The 18363-nt window shown below is 47.8% G+C and overlaps 3 protein-coding genes across 3 annotated transcripts in view; 1 reads left to right on the top strand and 2 right to left on the bottom strand.

Moving 5' to 3' along the window:
• Positions 1–2023: 2023 nt before the first annotated feature.
• Positions 2024–4902, bottom strand: bhlhe41 (basic helix-loop-helix family, member e41). Its single transcript, XM_062461145.1, has 5 exons — positions 4424–4902; positions 4238–4301; positions 3953–4063; positions 3739–3850; positions 2024–3562 (listed from the first exon to the last, which is right to left on the bottom strand). The coding sequence occupies exons 1-5, from the start codon at positions 4483–4485 to the stop codon at positions 2637–2639; spliced, it is 1275 nt and encodes a 424-aa protein (XP_062317129.1). The 5' UTR covers positions 4486–4902; the 3' UTR covers positions 2024–2636.
• Positions 4903–6192: 1290 nt separating this feature from the next.
• Positions 6193–10570, top strand: sspn (sarcospan (Kras oncogene-associated gene)). Its single transcript, XM_062461146.1, has 4 exons — positions 6193–6343; positions 6410–6746; positions 8614–8700; positions 10010–10570. Exons 2-4 carry the CDS (start codon positions 6531–6533, stop codon positions 10370–10372), a joined length of 666 nt encoding a protein of 221 aa, XP_062317130.1. The 5' UTR covers positions 6193–6343; positions 6410–6530; the 3' UTR covers positions 10373–10570.
• A 4364-nt stretch (positions 10571–14934) lies between these two features.
• The window catches only part of itpr2 (inositol 1,4,5-trisphosphate receptor, type 2), a 40489-nt gene continuing 37060 nt past the window's right edge, over positions 14935–18363 (bottom strand). The window contains 2 exon segments of the mRNA XM_062460767.1: positions 14935–16399; positions 16761–16922. Coding sequence (XP_062316751.1) covers positions 16325–16399; positions 16761–16922 — 237 coding nt within the window. The 3' untranslated portion in view covers positions 14935–16324.

Genomic DNA, 18363 nt, shown 5'->3' with positions numbered 1-18363 from the left:
TGTATTCACTCATTGATGTATCACTGTCACACATAACTACGATGTTGGGCTGTTGTTAACCCTCTAAGGTTGAAGAGTACATTTTAGTGACGATAAGAAGTACTCAGACCAATGATTTAGCAACTGTAAACTGGTGGTTCTAGGTTCCACAAATAACCTTTTTACATTTAGTCATTTAGCAGACGCTCTTATCCAGAGCGACTTACAGTAAGTACAGGGACATTCCCCCCGAGGCAAGTAAGGTGAAGTGCCTTGCCCAAGGACACAACGTCAGTTTGCATGACCGGGAATCGAACTGGCAACCTTCGGATTACTAGCCCGATTCCCTCACCGCTCAGCCACCTGACTCCACCTACCCTTTTTCTTGGTATTTGGCTAAATAGAAGGTTCCTAGTGGAGGTAGAGGTTACTCCTCAGGTCTCTACACACCACATTAGTGAGCCATGCAGGAAGAACCCTAACACAGACACCAGCTGAACTCCCAATACCCACCTCTTCCTGAACCAGCTCTGCTGGACTGAAGGGGTCTTTGGTGATTGGCTGGACTGGAGGGGTCTCTGGTGATTGGCATCATGACTCGTCTTTACATAATGTGTTGACAAAGTATGTGGCGAGACAGACCAGTTTGACAAGAAGGGTCTTGAGGAGGTGGGTCTGATCTTGACTGACGCGGCAGTCAGGTTAAGGAAGGGCCTCCTGACCCCCCCCCCCCCCCCCCCTCCTGACCCCACTTCCTGTAAAGAGTGTAAAAACACTTCATCATTCTCCTTAGTCATGTGAGAGGAGGGTGATCTGGCCGTAAGCCTTGGCTTACTGTACATTCCACCACTGTGACTCCTGCTCAGCTGATCAAAGGACTGACAACAAAAGGAACAGTAGCTTACAGACCCGAGGGCCTGTATCCCCCCCACCCCCCCCCCCTCTCTCTCTCTCTCTCTTGGTGAGGCGTATCTAACTCAGACTACATAATAAACTACAGAGGGTCTGAGGGATTCCAGTGCACGGACAAGTATGTCCAATGAAAGGTCAGTTGAAAGAACATGGATAACTTTGGGACAAGGATCTTTTTTCTTTTTTTATATATATTTATTTTACAACTCATCATCAGCAATAATTTAGACCAGCAGATGTGTAAAGCATAATGAAATTTGCAACAGTTGCTCAGTTAAATTTCTTTAAAAAAATCCATAGACTTCTTCTTCTACAACTTCTACATACAGTATATTTCATGGAATATTCACAGAGCTATTTACACAGACACGTGTACACGACAACTGAAAACATGGCCGATTTGAGGCAAGAACAGCTGAACAGAAGCTAAAAAAGACTAGGTGCACGGTTGGTAACTAAGAATGATCTTCCTAAGAACTCACAGGGAATGCATAAGGACAAAACAAACACTTGCCGGAACCGTATTCATTAGAAAACATTTTAACCAATGGATGGCATGTACAGCTTACAAGACAAGGATCACAACTACTTTTCACAGTACTAGTGTCCTCAAGGTGTCCTCGTTAGTGGTTCTGTGTTCAGGCATGGGTATGCGTCAAAGTGTGTTTATGACACTTCATATGTTGGCTCGTGACTGAACCAGCCTGAATCGTGTAAGATACATTGTTCAATCAGGGAGATCAAACAAATCAAAACAAGGAAAGGAAACAGTGATGGACTCCAAAACAAGTGCACTTACCTCTCAACGAGCAAATAACTAGAACTTTTGTCATTTTACAAACAAAGCTCTGTAGTTCAGAAAAATACAGGTAAGTTACATTCAATATCAAAGATCTATAAGGTGCTATGATTTCTATATTATAGTACCGGAGGGGCAGCTTAGTCAGAGCAAAGGTGTTTACCTATTAAAGACATGACTGCCCGACATCCAACACTTCTAAAACGATACCAAATGTTTCCTTTTAAAAGTTTATAACATATCAGCGTTGGGAAAGAAATAAAACAACATAAATACAAAAACAAACCAGAAGGTTACATTAACGAGAAGTTTGTATGATGGATATGACAGCTCTGCAGGTCTGGGCAATGAGGTATGGAAGTTACTTATTCAAGAACTTATTACATAGGCCCATTTAGTGCAGGCATATGTGGAAACAGATCAAAGGATAGCCAACATAAGAGGCAGATCACTGGCTGTACAGACAGAGTCAGCGGTATAAATGATCACCTTGGCCTATAGGTCAGTTGTAACATCAGACAGTGACTATCAACTGATTGAGACAATAGGGGTGTCAAACTAGAAGCAATTTGTCTCCTTCAATCTTTTCGCACATTTTGATTGCCATTCAAATAATCATTATTGGAGAAACACCTATTTCAAGCATAATATGCCCTACATACAATACATATGTGTTTGTTAGTGTCAATCATTGTCGATTTTCATTCAGATTGTTTTATCTAGCATTAAGTGCAAAAGGCACACGTCACAACGTTCCCTGTAGCCAAGGTACATGAGAAGTACAACTGTGAAACTTTGTTTTCCTATAAACTACTTGCAATAAAAAATAAAATATGAAAGAATACGAAAATACAGAAAATCCTATGCAGAATGCAAATGAAATTAAAATACGCAGATAAATTAGCCCGTTTTTACAAGCAAGAAAATGGTTGCAAAATCCATCCGATTATGTACCATCGTTGTCGTTGTCTTGGGAGTCATCCCCCTCGCCGTCACCATCCTGACTCTCCTCTCTCTGCTCGGGTGAGCCCGACTCGGCCTCGTTCGAAGCGTCACTGTCGTGGGAGGGAGAGTCGTTTGCGTGGGAGGAGGACCCAAACCTGGAGCCCTTCTCCGTGGATAACCCGGGGAAAGACGCAGCGGCGGCGGCCGCCGCGTGTGCCGGGAGCCCAGGGTATAGCCATGGGAATGGGGACGTGAGCGCAGCTGCGGCTGGATATACATATTTCTCTAGGTTGCCTTTATCAAATAAAGGCATATAGGATGCTGCCGCTGACGGGTTGATGAAATAGAAAGGCATGCAAAAGGGCGTCTGTTGTCCAATACCACCCGCTATTCCCATTAAAGAGTTCATAAAGGCCAAGTCGGGTCTGGTGGAGGCGTCTGACCCCGCCACGACTGCACCTCCCCAGTTCATCTTTGGCTTCTTGGCGGCGCGGTCATCTCCAAACTCCTGTTTTATCTTTACCGCCTTGGATGCTTGCGCTTTGCTGCGCTCACATCCTTGGTCAAGTTTGTTTTCGTTCTTGTCAGGCTCACCCCCATAACCACTGTCCGTATCAGTGTCAGTCTCGTTAAGTTCGCCGGTCTGGGTCCTCTGTATGACCGGTACGCAGTTGGCTTGACCGTCAGCCTTCTGGATATCGCGCTCTTGCGCTTCCCCTGCCGCTAGCTGCGAGAGGAGCGGTGCAGCAGGCTGAAACTGCGCGGAGACCTTGTGTAAATGATTGATGAGATGAGCACATCTCTGCTCTCGCGTCGTCCAGTTTTCTACCTTGTTTAGGTACTGCATCACCTCTTTGGCACATGCCTGGAACCCCGAGTGGAAAGCGTCCAAATCAGTGTGAATGGACGACTTCGTCGACCGATCACCTGGAATACACAGATGAAAAGTCGATGCGTTTTACATTACAAATGCCAATATCTCGAAATAAACTTTATAAGCATATAAAGGTGCCATTGCATATCATTTTCAAACAAGCGTTATACACAGCGAGTTCAGAAAAGTTACCCAAAGTAACTTAACACAGAGTGAATCCGCAGCTTACCGTTTTGCAGAGCAATAATCTTCTGGTGTTGTTGTTCGGTGACGGCCGTCAAAGCATTTAAATGCTTCAAAGTCAACTCCAGGACAACCGCTTTCTCCAAATGTCCCAGCGTCTGAGGGGGGAAGAGGGCATTTGCATTAGCAGTCCAAAATTGAAATAGACCCTACAAAACGATTAACATCAGTGTTAAAAAAGGATATGGTCAGTATCTTACCGTCAGTTTCAGATGTTCGGGTAACAAGTCCTTCAGCTGTCCAATACATTCATTGATTCTGTCTCTCCTCTTCTTCTCAATCAAGCGGTGAGGCAACTTGTAAGCGTCCTGCTGTTGGAGACAAACCAAAGTTCGGTAAGACTTCTATAACGAGAGACAGCGTTAAGTCCACCAAGTGAATGTTGTTACAAAATGTGACACGTTATTAGAGAAATGGATTTGGTGGATCAATCCCATGTCATTTACATCCAGTTTCACAGATCAAGAAAAGTTCCGCGCGCCTACCTTGCCGTCCTCGCGCTTCATTCCACGTTTGGATTTACACATGTAGAGAGAGGGGTATTCCATCCTACAGCGAATACAAACATGGTAAAATATTAATATGAGTATTCATATAATTAACAGGCATAACACGACATCGACTACAAAGTTTATGAACAGAGAAAAAATGTACCGTCATGTCCAGCTTACCCAAGAAAATCTGTGTGATCCATAAATTGTCTATCCTGCCGGTGCGGTATTCTTTCATCCATTACTTCTATCCTTTTCGAATTGTATTTGGCCCGGGAATGTTAACTATTCCAAGATCAGCAGACAGGTTCAAGGAGATGTGGTGAGTGTTCTCCCGACTCCGGTAGTGACGGCGAGAGAGTGTTGTCCAGTAGTGCTGCACTTCGGAATGATCTGGTTTCCTGAACAGCCACTTTGCGAGCTGTCTGTACAAAAGCAAGAGCGCACGCGCGTCCCCGCTGTGGAACAGTTCCAACTCACGTGTGAACTGCACCAGCACGCAGTCCGGTAATTACAAAGACCTCGGCGCTCTGCTGAGGCGACCGGTCTAGAGTCATGAAAAAAAAAATATATATATATTGATTAGATAAAAGCCTGTCGATGTTCACTATTCATTATGTGAAACAAGAGAACGACGAGGACCTTCCACGGCCAGCTCAGTCAACACAAGCACTGATCCGCAATCACCACATGGACCCCGAATGTGAAGCAAATGCATCGCGCACACTTGGGACTGCCCCTTTGAGTAGGTGTGTGTGTGTTATATATACGTGTGTGTGTCACTCTCTTTACTTCCCCAGGGCAGTGTACTCAAGCTTTCTCGCGCCAGTTACTCACTCTCCTACCGCCCCGAGGTGCGTTCCCGGTAACCATGGCACTGGCTGTGTGCTCAAACACGTGCCCCGCAGTTCCTTATCCTACCGGTCCGCCAGTCGGGTCGCAAGCTTCAATGAGCGCCTACATAAGCTTATATTTTGGAGTACTTTTCTGCAACAATGAGATCAAAACGTAGACTAATCCATAAAACAGTCGTACTCAACAATGGGATGTGTTCAAAGTTTAAACATAATTGACCAAAGATGGATTACAATAATTTTATTCACAGTAAAATGTATTGTAATAATATAGTATATAGTAATGTAATGACCTGTATTTATAAATCGTACTATACGAAATACAGTTAACTGTAACACACCAACAGAAATGATTTGCTCATCAAAGTTACTGTTCCGTGGTTTCATATATTGCAGAAATACTAGTACATCTAAAAAATTCCATGACATCCAATGTTATGTTCAGTTAAACATACTAACTCCGGTTTAATGGGTCTTACTTATTTTTAAATCTTGCAGAGCTATGCTTGTTATTGTACTGTGAAGTGACTTTCAATGTTGGGGGTTTGTTTGTCTCCCGCTCCAGTCCCGGCAGGCGGGGTAGCGTTAGGACCAGTGAGGGCGTGTTTTCATCACCCTGCTGGATGGATGACGCGGGATCTCCTGTTCCAGTCTTTTCTTTAACCCATAATGTTGGAATCTTTTCACTCTCTCCTTCCTTCCCTCTCTTTCCTTCTTCTCTCTCTCTCTCTCTCTCTCTCTCTCTCTCTCTCTCTCTCTCTCTCTCTCTCTCTCTCTCTCTCTCTCTCTCTCTCTCTCTCTCTCTCTCTCTCTCTCTCTCTCTCTCTCTCTCTCTCTCTCTCTGACACTGATAACATTAAAATGAACATGCTTTTCCTGTCGTCTCAAAGCGAGCCGAGTTTCTGGTCGTTGGAGTCCTCCTAAGAACCCCCCTAAATACCCCCTTCCTCCCCTCCACAGTGTGTCGTTCTATATGTGGCGGCGGAGACACGGGAAGAATCCGCTCCAAATGCTTTCCATATTAGTTCAGAGCCTTCTCCGGTTCCACAGAGCGGTCGGCACTAGTTGGGGGCAGGGGGGGCTGGGTGGGAGGGGGCGGGATGGGCAGTCCACATCTGACAGAACCACAGCAGTGAGAAAGAGAGAGAGAGGCTGACAAACAAGCAGGAGATCAGAGAGACAGAGGGAGAAAATACAAAGAAAGGGAGAGAGAGAGGGGAAAACAGAGAAAGAGAGAGAGAGAGAAGTAGAGAGAGAGAGAGAGAGAGAGCGAGAGAGAGAGAGAGAGAGAGAGAGAGAGAGAGAGAGAGAGAGAGAGAGAGAGAGAGAGAGAGAGAAGGAGAGTCAGCAGCCATCGCAGCGCCGAGGAAAGTCCGAGACAGAAGCGCCGAGGCCGGGGGAGAAGGAGAGAGAGAGAGACAAGAGAGCCAAGCATGTCGAAGGAGAACAAGGGGAAGGCAGCGGAGGAGAGGAGCGAGGGAGGCCCAGAGACGGAGGACATCCCCAAGTGCTGCGGCTGTCGTTTCCCGCTGCTGGTCGCCGTGCTGCAGCTGCTGCTGGGGGTCGCCGTCACCGTGGTGGCCTTCCTCATGGCAGCCATCAGCCCCTCCCTCCTTGCCAGGGAGACCCCCCACTGGGCTGGAATCATCGTAAGAACAGACCCTCCCCCCCCTCCCTCCCTTTCTCTAACGTTCTGCCCTGCATGGTCCAGACCTTCCTTCCGAGCATGAAGAGTCGACTGAGATCCTTCCATCTGGTAGTGGAGCTGTATGCTAGTCTGTACATTATGCCTTACCTTCCTGCACGCATGCATGTCTGCATGTACCCCTGTCCTGGCCTGTCTGATAGCATTGATGCTGGGCCTGCACGGATGGACAAAAACAGGATTGTCTTTATAGATCATTTGCAACTGTAGAATCCTATGTGTGCCCGGCTCTGTCCTCATCCTCTCGCCCATCAGTCTGTCAGTATTAAGCGTCATCCATTTACATTTTAGTCATTTAGCAGACGCTCTTATCCAGAGCGACTTACAGTAAGTACAGGGACATTCCCCCCGAGGCAAGTAGGGTGAAGTGCCTTGCCCAAGGACACAACGTCATTTGGCATGGCCGGGAATCGAACTGGCAACCTTCAGATTAAAAGCCCGATTCCCTAACAGCTCAGCCACCTGACTCCTCTCCATCCATACACGTCTGCTGTACACCATCACACACACACACACACACACACACACACACACACACACACACCAAGAGAACCTTCGGCTCGCCTGCCCAGCTATGCACAGCAACATGCCCTGTCGTCAGGCCCACTGCAAACCCCCGCAGCTCAGCTCTTCTCGCAGGGGCAGAACCAGAGCATAAGCTGCTTCTCTGGGCTGTGCTGTGGCAGTAGGAGCCTCCCTGCTCCCATGACTCAGGGGCTAAACAAAGCTCACGGGCAGGATGACTCACGGCTGCTCTGTTGTGTCGGTCGTGGCAGGGTGAGCTAGGAGTGTCACGTGTGTTGAGATCTACCAACACCCGATGCCATGATTCACCCACAATTTCCCATCCACTGTAGCGTTGTAGTCAATAAGCCAAGCGATTATATTAGAAATGTGAAATATGTAGCTTAGACGAAGCTGTTTCCTGTTTGGAAAAAATGACAAGATTCAGGATGTAAACATGTTGACTTCTCAGTCAGTTACCCTGATTTAGTCTTCACATTTGTTCATATTAGTCTGTAAGACTTTTGATTAAATCTATCTCCTCCTGAAACACTTAACTGACTTAGAGAGCAGTGCTGTAGGGCTAAAAGCTTGTCTCCTGTGTTTTGTAAAAATGTTTACACAGAGGGCTAAACAACAACCCCATACATGCCAGATACTGAGCCAGGTGCCTCAGGGTTAACGCTCGAGGCTTCGTTTAAAACTCAGTCACTTTTCAGTTTGAGAGAAACATCAAAATGTTCAGCCTTGTCTTGAACGTCTTGAACTCTGCTGCCTAGAACTCCGGTGTGAAATCTAGGAGAAAAACATCTTCGGACTCTTGGTACATTTCAAGTCAGGCTCTCACGAGACTTATCCCTGAGGGAAAAACACTGAGGTCACCCAGTTTCATCCTGAGAATCCCCGCCTGGAAAACCAGGGGAAAACAATTAAATTAGATGCTGCACGTTAGTCACAAGACCAGGCTCACTCTGTGAGAAAGAGTGTTTCTCACAAAGAAGGGGGAAATCTGGCTAATTTGCCGTAGCCGTGATAATTTTATCAGATGACAATTTGGTGCTGAATTGCACAATATTAATAGTGACACTTGTGTGACTTAGGCATAAACAGCATATTAGACAGACTTTCCCCTGCAGCAAATGAGATAAGGGCTTGCTTGTGTGCACAGGCACAATAACTCACTGTTAGGCGACGCTTAGCTGCTCTGCTCTGCTGAGATACAGTACAGTCCTACCTCCATAAGTTCAATGCATACAGTATCGAGGTGAGCGTCTCCGGCTAAGCAGAGTGTGTTTGTTCTGTTGTAGCTGTGTGTGGTGTCAGTACTGGGCTTCCTGCTCTTTGGAGTCACCTACCTACCGGACGAGAAGACCTCCATGCAGTTCTTGGCCAAGGTGAGACAGTACACACCAGTTACCAATCACATCACAGACACATCCAATGAGCCAATCACGATCCACTTTGTCAACCATCCGGTCACAAATCACACTCAAGCCACTCTCAAATCAACAGTCTGGCTTGCCCTGTGTGTAATATGCATCACCATCTGTCTCATTCAAACCAATAATACCAGAGTTTGCCTTCAGTCTTTGCAACATATTTGCTGCCATGTGTAGCTCTGTGTACTAGCCTGGTCATTGGAGCACGCTGCAGTAATCAATAAGGACAGTAGACCTAGTACTTTGTGTGGTTCCTGTTGAGGGTCATGCTGAGGCCCAAACAGATAGCAGGACTGTAGGCCTACAGCATCCCACACAGCCAGACCACTGATGGATAGGATAGGATTGTAGGCCTTCATAAAATACTGTACAGATATTTAACATGGAACTTGACTGTGTAACTTCATTACACTCCACACAATCCATTCATGTCACGTTTGCTGCCGAGAGATCATTCTTTCTGCTGTTTCCCCTGATATTTCTCAACAATAGTTCATGTGAAAGAAAGACGGAATACAGCTTGAAACATCTCTTGACTGAACATTGATCGTCTTGATTCGACACTTTCCCGCCTGGCAACAAACATGAACGGTGTTGTGTATCAAGCGACCGTGTGAGCCTTGCGTAACTCCCTCAGCAGCGTTTGACAGAGACGGCAGGGGAACGAAGGCTGTCTGTTATATAAAGTGTGGATTCAGATGCGGACTTGGTGTTGTTGGGACTGTGTAATTACATAAACCACACAAAGCCCCTGTCACGCACAAGGCTGTATTTATAGACTGCCGAAGTCAGCCAGTCAGCCAGTCAGTCAGTCAGTCAGTCAGTCAGTCAGCCAGTCCACACGATAGGCAGCCTAGACCCACAACAAGGCAGGAAGGTGGGGGGAGTTATTTTATGAAAATTGTCTGCTTCCTACAGCTCCCCCCCCCATGCTTAGAGCCATGACCACCCCCCCCCCCCCCTCCCCTCCCCTCTCTGTCTGTCTCTGAGTGTCTCAGGATCTAGACAGATGGATTGACGTGAGCGTACAGTATTCATCTCCCAGGTGCCGAGCGGTAGGTGGACATGATCATTCGCACGCAGACACTTATTTAGATTGGAAAAGCTGCGTGGGCGGCAAACTGGAGCATCATCAAGGACGGACTCCTTTCAATCTATCAGCGAGAGAGAGAGAGAGAGAGACACAAGAGAGGACTCCCTGTTCTGTATATAAACTCTCTTCCCTGTCCGCTCCGCTACCTCTCTGTGAATCTCTCTGTCCCAGGTGTTCTACTTCCTCCTGTGTACTGTTGGTCTGGTCCTCTCCGTCTTGATCACGGCCTTTGCTGGACACCACTACAACCAGGCCAGCAGCTTCACCTGCGCCGAGAAGGGAGGGGACTGCCTCTGCACGCTGGAACCCGACGACCCCATCGCCCGCACGTTCACCTACGCCGGCGTGGCCGACTGCCAGGAGGTCACGGGCACTCTGACGGTGTACTTCCTGCTCCAGATGGTGCTGAACCTGGCCCAGGCCCTGGTCTGCACCCTGGGGGCCTTTATCATGTGGAAGCATCGCTACCAGGTGTTCTTCGCTGGGCTCCAGCTTGGAGCCATCCCCTCTGGACAGAACTGGAGGAAGGTCTGAGAGATGGACAGGAGGGGGGGGGGTGGCAGGGAGAGAGAGGAGTGGATGGGGGAAAGAGAGGGGTAGAGGCAGAGGCAAGTGGAGGGGTGGTGGTCACAAAAAGAGGCGGGACAGGGAGAGAGAGGGGTGGTTAGGGATGCAGAGAAGGGAGGTCCAGGGAGAGTGGGCGGGCAGGGGAGAGACGGGGTGAACGGGGAGACAAGGAGAGAGAGAGAGAGAGAGAGAGAGAGAGAGAGAGAGAGAGAGAGAGAGAGAGAGAGAGAGAGAGAGAGAGAGAGAGAGAGAGAGAGAGAGAGAGAGAGAAAGAGAGAGAGAGATAGAGAGAGAGAGAGAGAGAGAGAGAGAGAGAGAGAGAGAGAGAGAGAGAGAGAGAGAGAGAGAGAGAGAGAGAGAGAGAGAGAGAGCACTGCACTGCTTGTGGTATAGAGGATATGCTGTGTGGATGTAGGGATGTAAAGACTAGCAAGTTATATATTTATAACTTAAAAATAGAACTAGTACTAATAATATAGCAAAACCGAATGTAAGCTTCCAGACAACATCTAGGGAGCAAAACATTTTCTATGGGGAACCTTTTTTTCCAGAGGGTTCGGGGGGGGGGGGGGTGGGGGGGGGGTTATAAGGCAGACAGCTGGACTGTGCCGTCCAAAGCAGCCTCATCCACACCTGGTCAATGACATATAGGTGAGGTGTAATAATTACAGTTATCGAGGTGCAGATTTACGTCACATATGCTACTTATTGGGACCGGTTCTATGTTTGCACTGCAGTGGGTGAGAGTAACAAAGCACAAGACAAATGAACAGGAATTGACAGATGGCGACTGATAGTGATTGAGCTCTTTAAGGCTGAAACTGTGCCAGGAGGATCACTACCCTGGATTGCCCAGATACTCAGGACAGGTCTTCATGATCACCACCTGATTTAGATCCAAGGAAACTATAGATGATCCAGCTGTCAAGACAGCATCGACAGGAAGCCACCAAACAACAACAGGTTACATTTACATTTAGTCATTTAGCAGACGCTCTTATCCAGAGCGACTTACAGTAAGTACAGGGACATTCCCCCCCTTGCCCAAGGACACAACGTCAGTTGGCATGACCGGGAATCGAACTGGCAACCTTCGGATTACTAGCCCGATTCTCTCACCGCTCAGCCACCTGACTCCCGTTAGGGCTAGGGAAAGAGTCAGACCCCAGCAACTGAACATGTGTCAATAGGTAAACTGCATACCCTCTACAGATTACACCAGTCTGATGAAACGCAGTAGTCTCCTCTTGGTTGAGTAAAGGAGGAATCAATAATCAGTGAATGATCAGTCATGTCTGGTTGCTTTGAGATGTGCTCTGTTGCGTGCAGAGGGAGCAGTGTTCTCTGCTGTCTGGCTCACATGCAGGGATGGGAGAGACGACCACAGCAGGGAATTAAAGAGAGCGTGTTCTGGATGGTAATATGTACTTACTGGCCTCCGCACACATGAGTAGCAGACTATTTGTGGATCGCACAAGTGCCGGCCGGATGTTCTGTAACGTGCTGCCTTATAACTGGTGCTTCACTGACAAGCTTTTTTTTCATTTTAATTTTTTAAGAAATGATGCATAATAAGCATTGAGACAACCAGTGCCATCCATTTTGTAAGTATGTAATAGTTGTTGATGCATCTAATAAAGGGTATTGTGTAACACTGTGTGCTTTTGTAAGCCACCAGCTGCATCCTCACACATGAATGGGCTATTGTCCTCCAGCTCTGTGTCATTTGCAAATGAAGAACCAAGTGCTGCTTGGGAGTGTACGCAAGGCTTCTCTGAACAGGCACCTCTCGACTGGCATGCTGCTCTGCAGAAGACGAACGTGACCCTGGTCGCCTCAGCCAGTGTGGAGAAGCAGAGCTCGGTGGTGTTGATCAGATGACAGGGTGGCATGTGGTCCACAGAGCCTGGAGATGATCGTGCTTTTCTGTCAACAGGCCTGGTGTTGGATGTGATGTACTGTAGCTGTGTGGTGTTAGATGTGATGTTGGATGTAATGTACTGTAGCTGTGTGGTGTTAGATGTGATGTTGGATGTGATGTACTGTAGCTGTATGGTGTTAGATGTAATGTTGGATGTGATGTACTGTAGCTGTATGGTGTTAGATGTGATGTTGGATGTGATGTACTGTAGCTGTGTGGTGTTAGATGTGATGTTGTATGTGTATACTGTAGCTGTATGGTGTTAGATGTGCTGTTGGATGTGATATACTGTAGCTGTATGGTGTTAGATGTGATGTTGGATGTGATATACTGTAGCTGTATGGTGTTAGATGTGATGTTGGATAAGATGTATTGTAGCTGTATGGTGTTAGATGTGATGTTGGATGTGTATACTGTAGCTGTATGGTGTTAGATGTGATGTTAGATGTGATGTACTGTAGCTGTGTGGTGTTAGATGTGATGTTGGATGTGTATACTGTAGCTGTATGGTGTTAGATGTGATGTTGGATGTAATGTACTGTAGCTGTATGGTGTTAGATGTGATGTTGGATGTAATGTACTGTAGCTGTATGGTGTTAGATGTGATGTTGGATGTGATGTACTGTAGCTGTATGGTGTTAGATGTGATGTTGGATGTGATGTACTGTAGCTGTATGGTGTTAGATGGGGATGTTGGATGTGATGTTGTTCGATATGATACAGCTCTGCCGCGGGTGTTTATAATCTGCACATGAACATGTGACCACAAAGCCCCGTTCCGCTGCATGACACAGGAAGTCACGCCCACCATCACGAGGATGCGGCCAGCTATTTTTACACAGATGACAGGAAGTGGATTTTTTTCGCCTACAGCTTTCAGCTTTTATAGACACACCACCTGGAAGGACCTCAGCTGACCCCTCCCTGGTGCCTCTGGCGGGGGAAGATGACTGAGCGGTTGAGGCATGACATAAACCTTCGCTGAGACCCAGAGCAGAGGGCCTTCAGCTGGCAGTCACACGCAGCAGTCATGTGACCAGTGGTGTGGCTGGGACAACACTGCAGATGATAAAAATGTTGCGTCACAGCAAACAAAGAAACACCCAATACACTAAAGTCTGACACCCGAGGCTGGATCACATCAGGTCACCTGAAGCCTCGTGATGGGTTCTTAGTCCGTTTCCACAAAAAGGTGTAGCTCGCCTCACCCCTAAACCCCATCACATAGGACTTCTGGGCCTGTCAGCTCTCCTGATTCCCAGAAATTGCCGACCAGCCAAATAAGTGTGTGAGGTTGTGATAGGTTAATAATAAGTTTGTGAGGTTGTGATAGGTTAATAATAAGTGTGTGAGGTTGTGATAGGTTAATAATAAGTGTGTGAGGTTGTGATAGGTTAATAATAAGTGTGTGAGGTTGTGATAGGTTAACAGCTCACGTGCAGAACACACGTCCTCCATGAGACGCGGAGATAAACGGACCGATAACCTGAGGTGACTCATTGTTTTAACCTTATGTACAATACACCACAATACTGTGAATCTGAAACCAGACACACCAATCTGGCAGCAGTCGTCACAGAAAACAACCCACAAAGAGCTGGTGTTATCAGCTATTCACCCAGGAACACACAAATTGAATGACCTTTATAAGAGAAAAAACACATACACAGACTCGATGGATAGAGTTCCTCATACTCTCATGATCACGCAAGTTCCAGAATGCGATGCTGAACCCAAACCCATTCACCAGTAACCAAACGACCTGCCCCCACACAGGAGACAGGCAGGTGTGTTCAAGTGTGTGTGTGAATGTATGAGTGAAAGTGTATCTGTGTGATTGCATTTCCCCACCCCTTAACCCCCCAGTCAGAAACTCCAGCCCACACCGTGACAGCTGTGGGCTTTTATAGCACCGCATGCAGCTCATTTTACTGGCTGTCATACACGGCATGAGCCTGAGAAGACCCCCACCACTGTAAACAAGTGTCTGGACGCCAAGCGGTGAGGGGTGGGGTAGGGTGGGGGAGGGGCATAGGGTGGGGGAGGTGAGTCTGTCTTTTGCCACAATCAGGGAAAGTGAGTTATAATTAGATTTTTTTTAAGCAAATCAGACTTAGTCATGATATGACATTGGGTTAGTTAATATATTGCAGAACTGACGAGCATGTATACAGTAGAGGAGGCCTGTTAGCACGCCTGGTGAAGGGGACAGGACTGCTCAGTGTGTGTGTGTGTGTGTGTGTGTGTGAGTGTGTGTGTGACAGCCTACACACATCAGGCTCATTGAGGTCAGGTGTATTTATGTTCATTCAGGACATGTCTCACCCCTGCACACACGCACACACACCTAACCTCTGCTTGATGCCAACTGTGTTTGTGTGTTTCCTGGGTGTCCCAGCCCTGGTCTCTTTATGGGAAACACCACAAAAGGTAAAGTAAAGGTTGTGTGTATGTGTGCGTGTGTGTGCGTGTGTGTGTGTGTGTGTGTGAGGGAAGGGGGAGTGGCATTATGAATGATGTAGCTAAAGTATTGCATATTGCTAGTGTATTGGCATCAAATGTTGATTCCAACACAAGACTGTTGACTTACATAAAAAGACTAGCCGCATTTCTCGTCATAAATTTAATACAATATGACATTTTAGCAAAACAAAGTACACAATCATCTTAAAGAATGTGTCAAAGGTCATTTAACTCTCAAGTGCATGAGCTTACAATCACTTGTGTAGTTGTGCAACACTAAAACATCCTTTCACATCCACTGCATTACAATATATTATTTTCCACGATGATGATTACTATTGAGATGGACTCTGTGGAGCTCAGAAATTGTTAAAAAAAACACATTCAAAACAGAAAGACATGCATGCATGCATGCACAGACAGAGAGGCGGGCAAGTGGACACAGTCTTGCAGTATTACAGTAATATGTCCACTGTCCTTGAGTTGAAGCTACAACAGTCAGAATATCATCATCATAATTTTGTTCCCATGTAGGTTTAAGACACGCACAGCCTTTCAAGTAAATTCCACGTATATAATCAGATTATCTTCCGACACTGTTATTTATAGGGTATGTACAAAGCCAAGTAGGGCCTTAACTGAAGTACTCAACCATGATGCAATAGCGTTACCGCACTGAGGAACCATGATTCAAGCTCTTTCGACCTCTCCAGTTGCATGTTAAGAGTTTATTTTCTTTAAAAGTGCAGGATTGCACTTCACCAGGTGAGATGACACATTAACAAAACAGACAATATTAAAGTTTAAGAGGAGAATACTTCATGTTAAATGACTCACTCACTCCTAGCTAAGAGTGTCAATCTATTAAACAAGGAGCAGTCAGTACTCTAAAAGGCATCCTGAACAACCAATCCCTGTCCAGTATACTGCCACAGTCTTCCTTTCTCACAATTAGACTGAACCATTTAGGCTTGTTAGAACCGAGATAAAGGGTGTGGATGACCCAAGCTGACCACGCACCTGTCCATCTGAGCCAACACATGGACAAAGAGCTGTGGCTGGCACCTCACTCAGACCTGCTGTCTAGCACGACTCATAGGAGAGACAGCCAGACCTGCTGTCTAGCACGACTCATAGGAGAGACAGCCAGGTCGCCAAAACTGTGTGTATGCGTGTGTGTTAGAGAGAGAGAGACAGAGACAGAGACAGAGACAGAGACAGAGACAGAGAGAGAGAGAGAGAGAGAGAGAGAGAGAGAGAGAGAGAGAGAGAGAGAGAGAGAGAGACAGACAGAGAGAGAGAGAGAGAGAGAGAGAGAGAGAGAGAGAGAGAGAGAGACAGACAGACAGAGAGAGAGAGAGAGAGAGAGAGAGAGAGAGAGAGAGAGAGAGAGAGAGAGTGTGTGTGTGTGTGTCTATGCGTGCGTGATTGTGCATTGTGTGTGTGTGTTTGGTTTGCGTCCCTCCAGCCTCTGTCTTTGAGCTGATTGTTGGGCGCTCCCCGGGCCGTGACCCCAGGGCCCTCAGTGGGGGGTCTCAGTGGGGGGCAGGGATGTGCTGGGAGGGCCCCAGGAAGCCCAACCTCTGCTTGTTCTTTCTCTGCTCCGTCATCTGGTGGGGGAGAGAGAGAGAGACAGATAGAGAGAGGAGAGAGAGACAGAGAGAGAGAGAGACAGAGAGAGAGACAGAGAGAGAGACAGAGAGAGAAAAAGGAGAGGGAGAGACAAGATTGAGAAACACACACACCGTACCATGCCCCATCAGTTAAATGTGAACTTTGGACCCATGACACCCACACACAAAACACTCCTCCCCAGGACAAGCCGGCACATTGAGTAATATAATGTGTTCTAGAGTGAATCCTACACAAGTAACATGTACAATCAATGCCAACACACCTGAGGACAAAGGGGGGGAGGGGGGGGCTTTATAGGTATAGGAAGTGTTCAAGTACAGGAGGCGTGACGGGTACCTGCTCCTTGAGTTCAGACAGCTGTGCCGACAGCTGCGTCACCAGGGTAACGGTGCCGTCCAGCTTCTCCTGCAGCGAGCGCATCTCGTTCTGCTCGCCGTCCGCCTCGCTGCTCACCAGAGACATGGCCCGCATGCGGGGGAACCAGTCCAGGTTCTTCTCCTGCGGGGAGAGGGAGGACGGGGAAGGGAGGAGGGGTCGGGGGGGAGAGGGACGAGTGAGAGAGGAGACAGGTGTGGAAGGGGAGAGGAGGAGATAAATACATAATTCGTCATAAAGATATGAAGAGAAAGAGAGGGAAAGTCAGAGAGAGAGAGAGTCAAGAGAGAAAAAGAAGAGGTAACATATGAAGTGGAGAGATGTGGTCCAGCTGCTGCACTGGGTGGCCAAAGCAGGCACCCAGGCAGCCAGGCTGACCAGAAGCAGGCACCCAGACAGCCAGGCTGACCAGAAGCAGGCACCCAGACAGCCAGGCTGACCAGAAGCAGGCACCCAGACAGCCAGGCTGACCCACACAGCCAGTCAGCCGACGATCCAGCCACACACTCCACCGAGCTGACTGACGAGTCACTAACAGCTACAGACAAAACAACAACACAACTACAAGGACAGGTGTGAGTGCACGTGTGCACGTGCGCGTCCGAGCTTTATACACAGAACACGGCTGCAGAGAGCCATGAACCACAGCCACCTCTAGCCTTACGTAAGGGATTGAAGTGTGTGCTTGCCTATTCCGATGTGTCTGCATTTGCATGCGTAGGTGAATGTGTGAGTGGTGAGCATTGGGGAGGGACATGATTCAGTAATACAGATGGCCATACAATGTTAGATAACGTCCCGATACCTCTTCTACACATACAGTACATAAGTGGCTGCAAGGTGTGGAGAATCCAGCCTTGCTGGCTGGCTGGCTGCCCCTGCTACCTGCCTGCCTGTTTGTCTGCCTGTCTGGCTGTGAGAGCCACCGTTCTGCTTCCTGGCTGTGGCTCCACTAGGGCCTCCAGCACCTCCTCTTATATAAGAGCACCTCCACGATGCTGGAGAAGAAGAGAGGAGGAACCGTGGAAAGAGACAGCCACAGACAGGCTGCCAGTCAGATAAGCACTCAAGCAGGCAGGTAGGGGGAGAAACAGCCAGGCAGACAGATAGGCTCGCAGGCAGGCGAGTAGGCGGAGAGACAGACAGACAGACAGACAGGGCCCGTCCGTGTCCTATCAACACACATGAATCCATTCATTCTCCAAACCTCGCTAATTCTGACATCTGCCCCCTGGAAGGAGGGAGGGGGGGGGATAAACCAACTTGACAACAACAGCTTCTTATGTTCTGGTGTTAGGAGCACATATCAGCCTCTATGCTGACATCATGTCACTGAGAGAGACTGGCACGAGCCCCGGGGGCCAGGAACAACCCGCTCCCTACTCCCTGTTAGTCACACCCACTAGCCACACCCACATTCAGACCAATTGAGACATGTTAGCAGCCGTGGACTTGACCCTTGCCCTTTAGACGCGTTCTACCCGAGGTAGCGACCAGCTGGTGGTGCTGTCCACAGGGAGGGCCATGCAGGTGGTTTGGGGGGTTTCCCATGGTGAGGGGATGA

Source organism: Osmerus eperlanus, chromosome 5 (assembly GCF_963692335.1).
Source record: "Osmerus eperlanus chromosome 5, fOsmEpe2.1, whole genome shotgun sequence".
In the NCBI taxonomy this organism is placed as follows: domain Eukaryota; kingdom Metazoa; phylum Chordata; class Actinopteri; order Osmeriformes; family Osmeridae; genus Osmerus; species Osmerus eperlanus.
The sequence above is the reverse complement of the archived record's forward strand: the minus strand, read 5'-3'. Positions and strand labels throughout refer to the sequence as shown.

Excerpts from the sequence above, each read along its gene's own strand:
- bhlhe41 (XM_062461145.1), bottom strand. The coding sequence starts at position 4,485 with ATGGATGAAAGAATACCGCACCGGCAGGATAGACAATTTATGGATCAC. Across the intron at positions 3,851-3,952 it reads CCGAACATCTGAAACTGACG|ACGCTGGGACATTTGGAGAA; the intron begins GTAAGATACTGA and ends TTCCCCCCTCAG. Across the intron at positions 3,563-3,738 it reads GATTATTGCTCTGCAAAACG|GTGATCGGTCGACGAAGTCG; the intron begins GTAAGCTGCGGA and ends TGTGTATTCCAG.
- sspn (XM_062461146.1), top strand. The coding sequence starts at position 6,531 with ATGTCGAAGGAGAACAAGGGGAAGGCAGCGGAGGAGAGGAGCGAGGGA. Across the intron at positions 6,747-8,613 it reads CCCACTGGGCTGGAATCATC|CTGTGTGTGGTGTCAGTACT; the intron begins GTAAGAACAGAC and ends GTTCTGTTGTAG. Across the intron at positions 8,701-10,009 it reads CCATGCAGTTCTTGGCCAAG|GTGTTCTACTTCCTCCTGTG; the intron begins GTGAGACAGTAC and ends TCTCTGTCCCAG.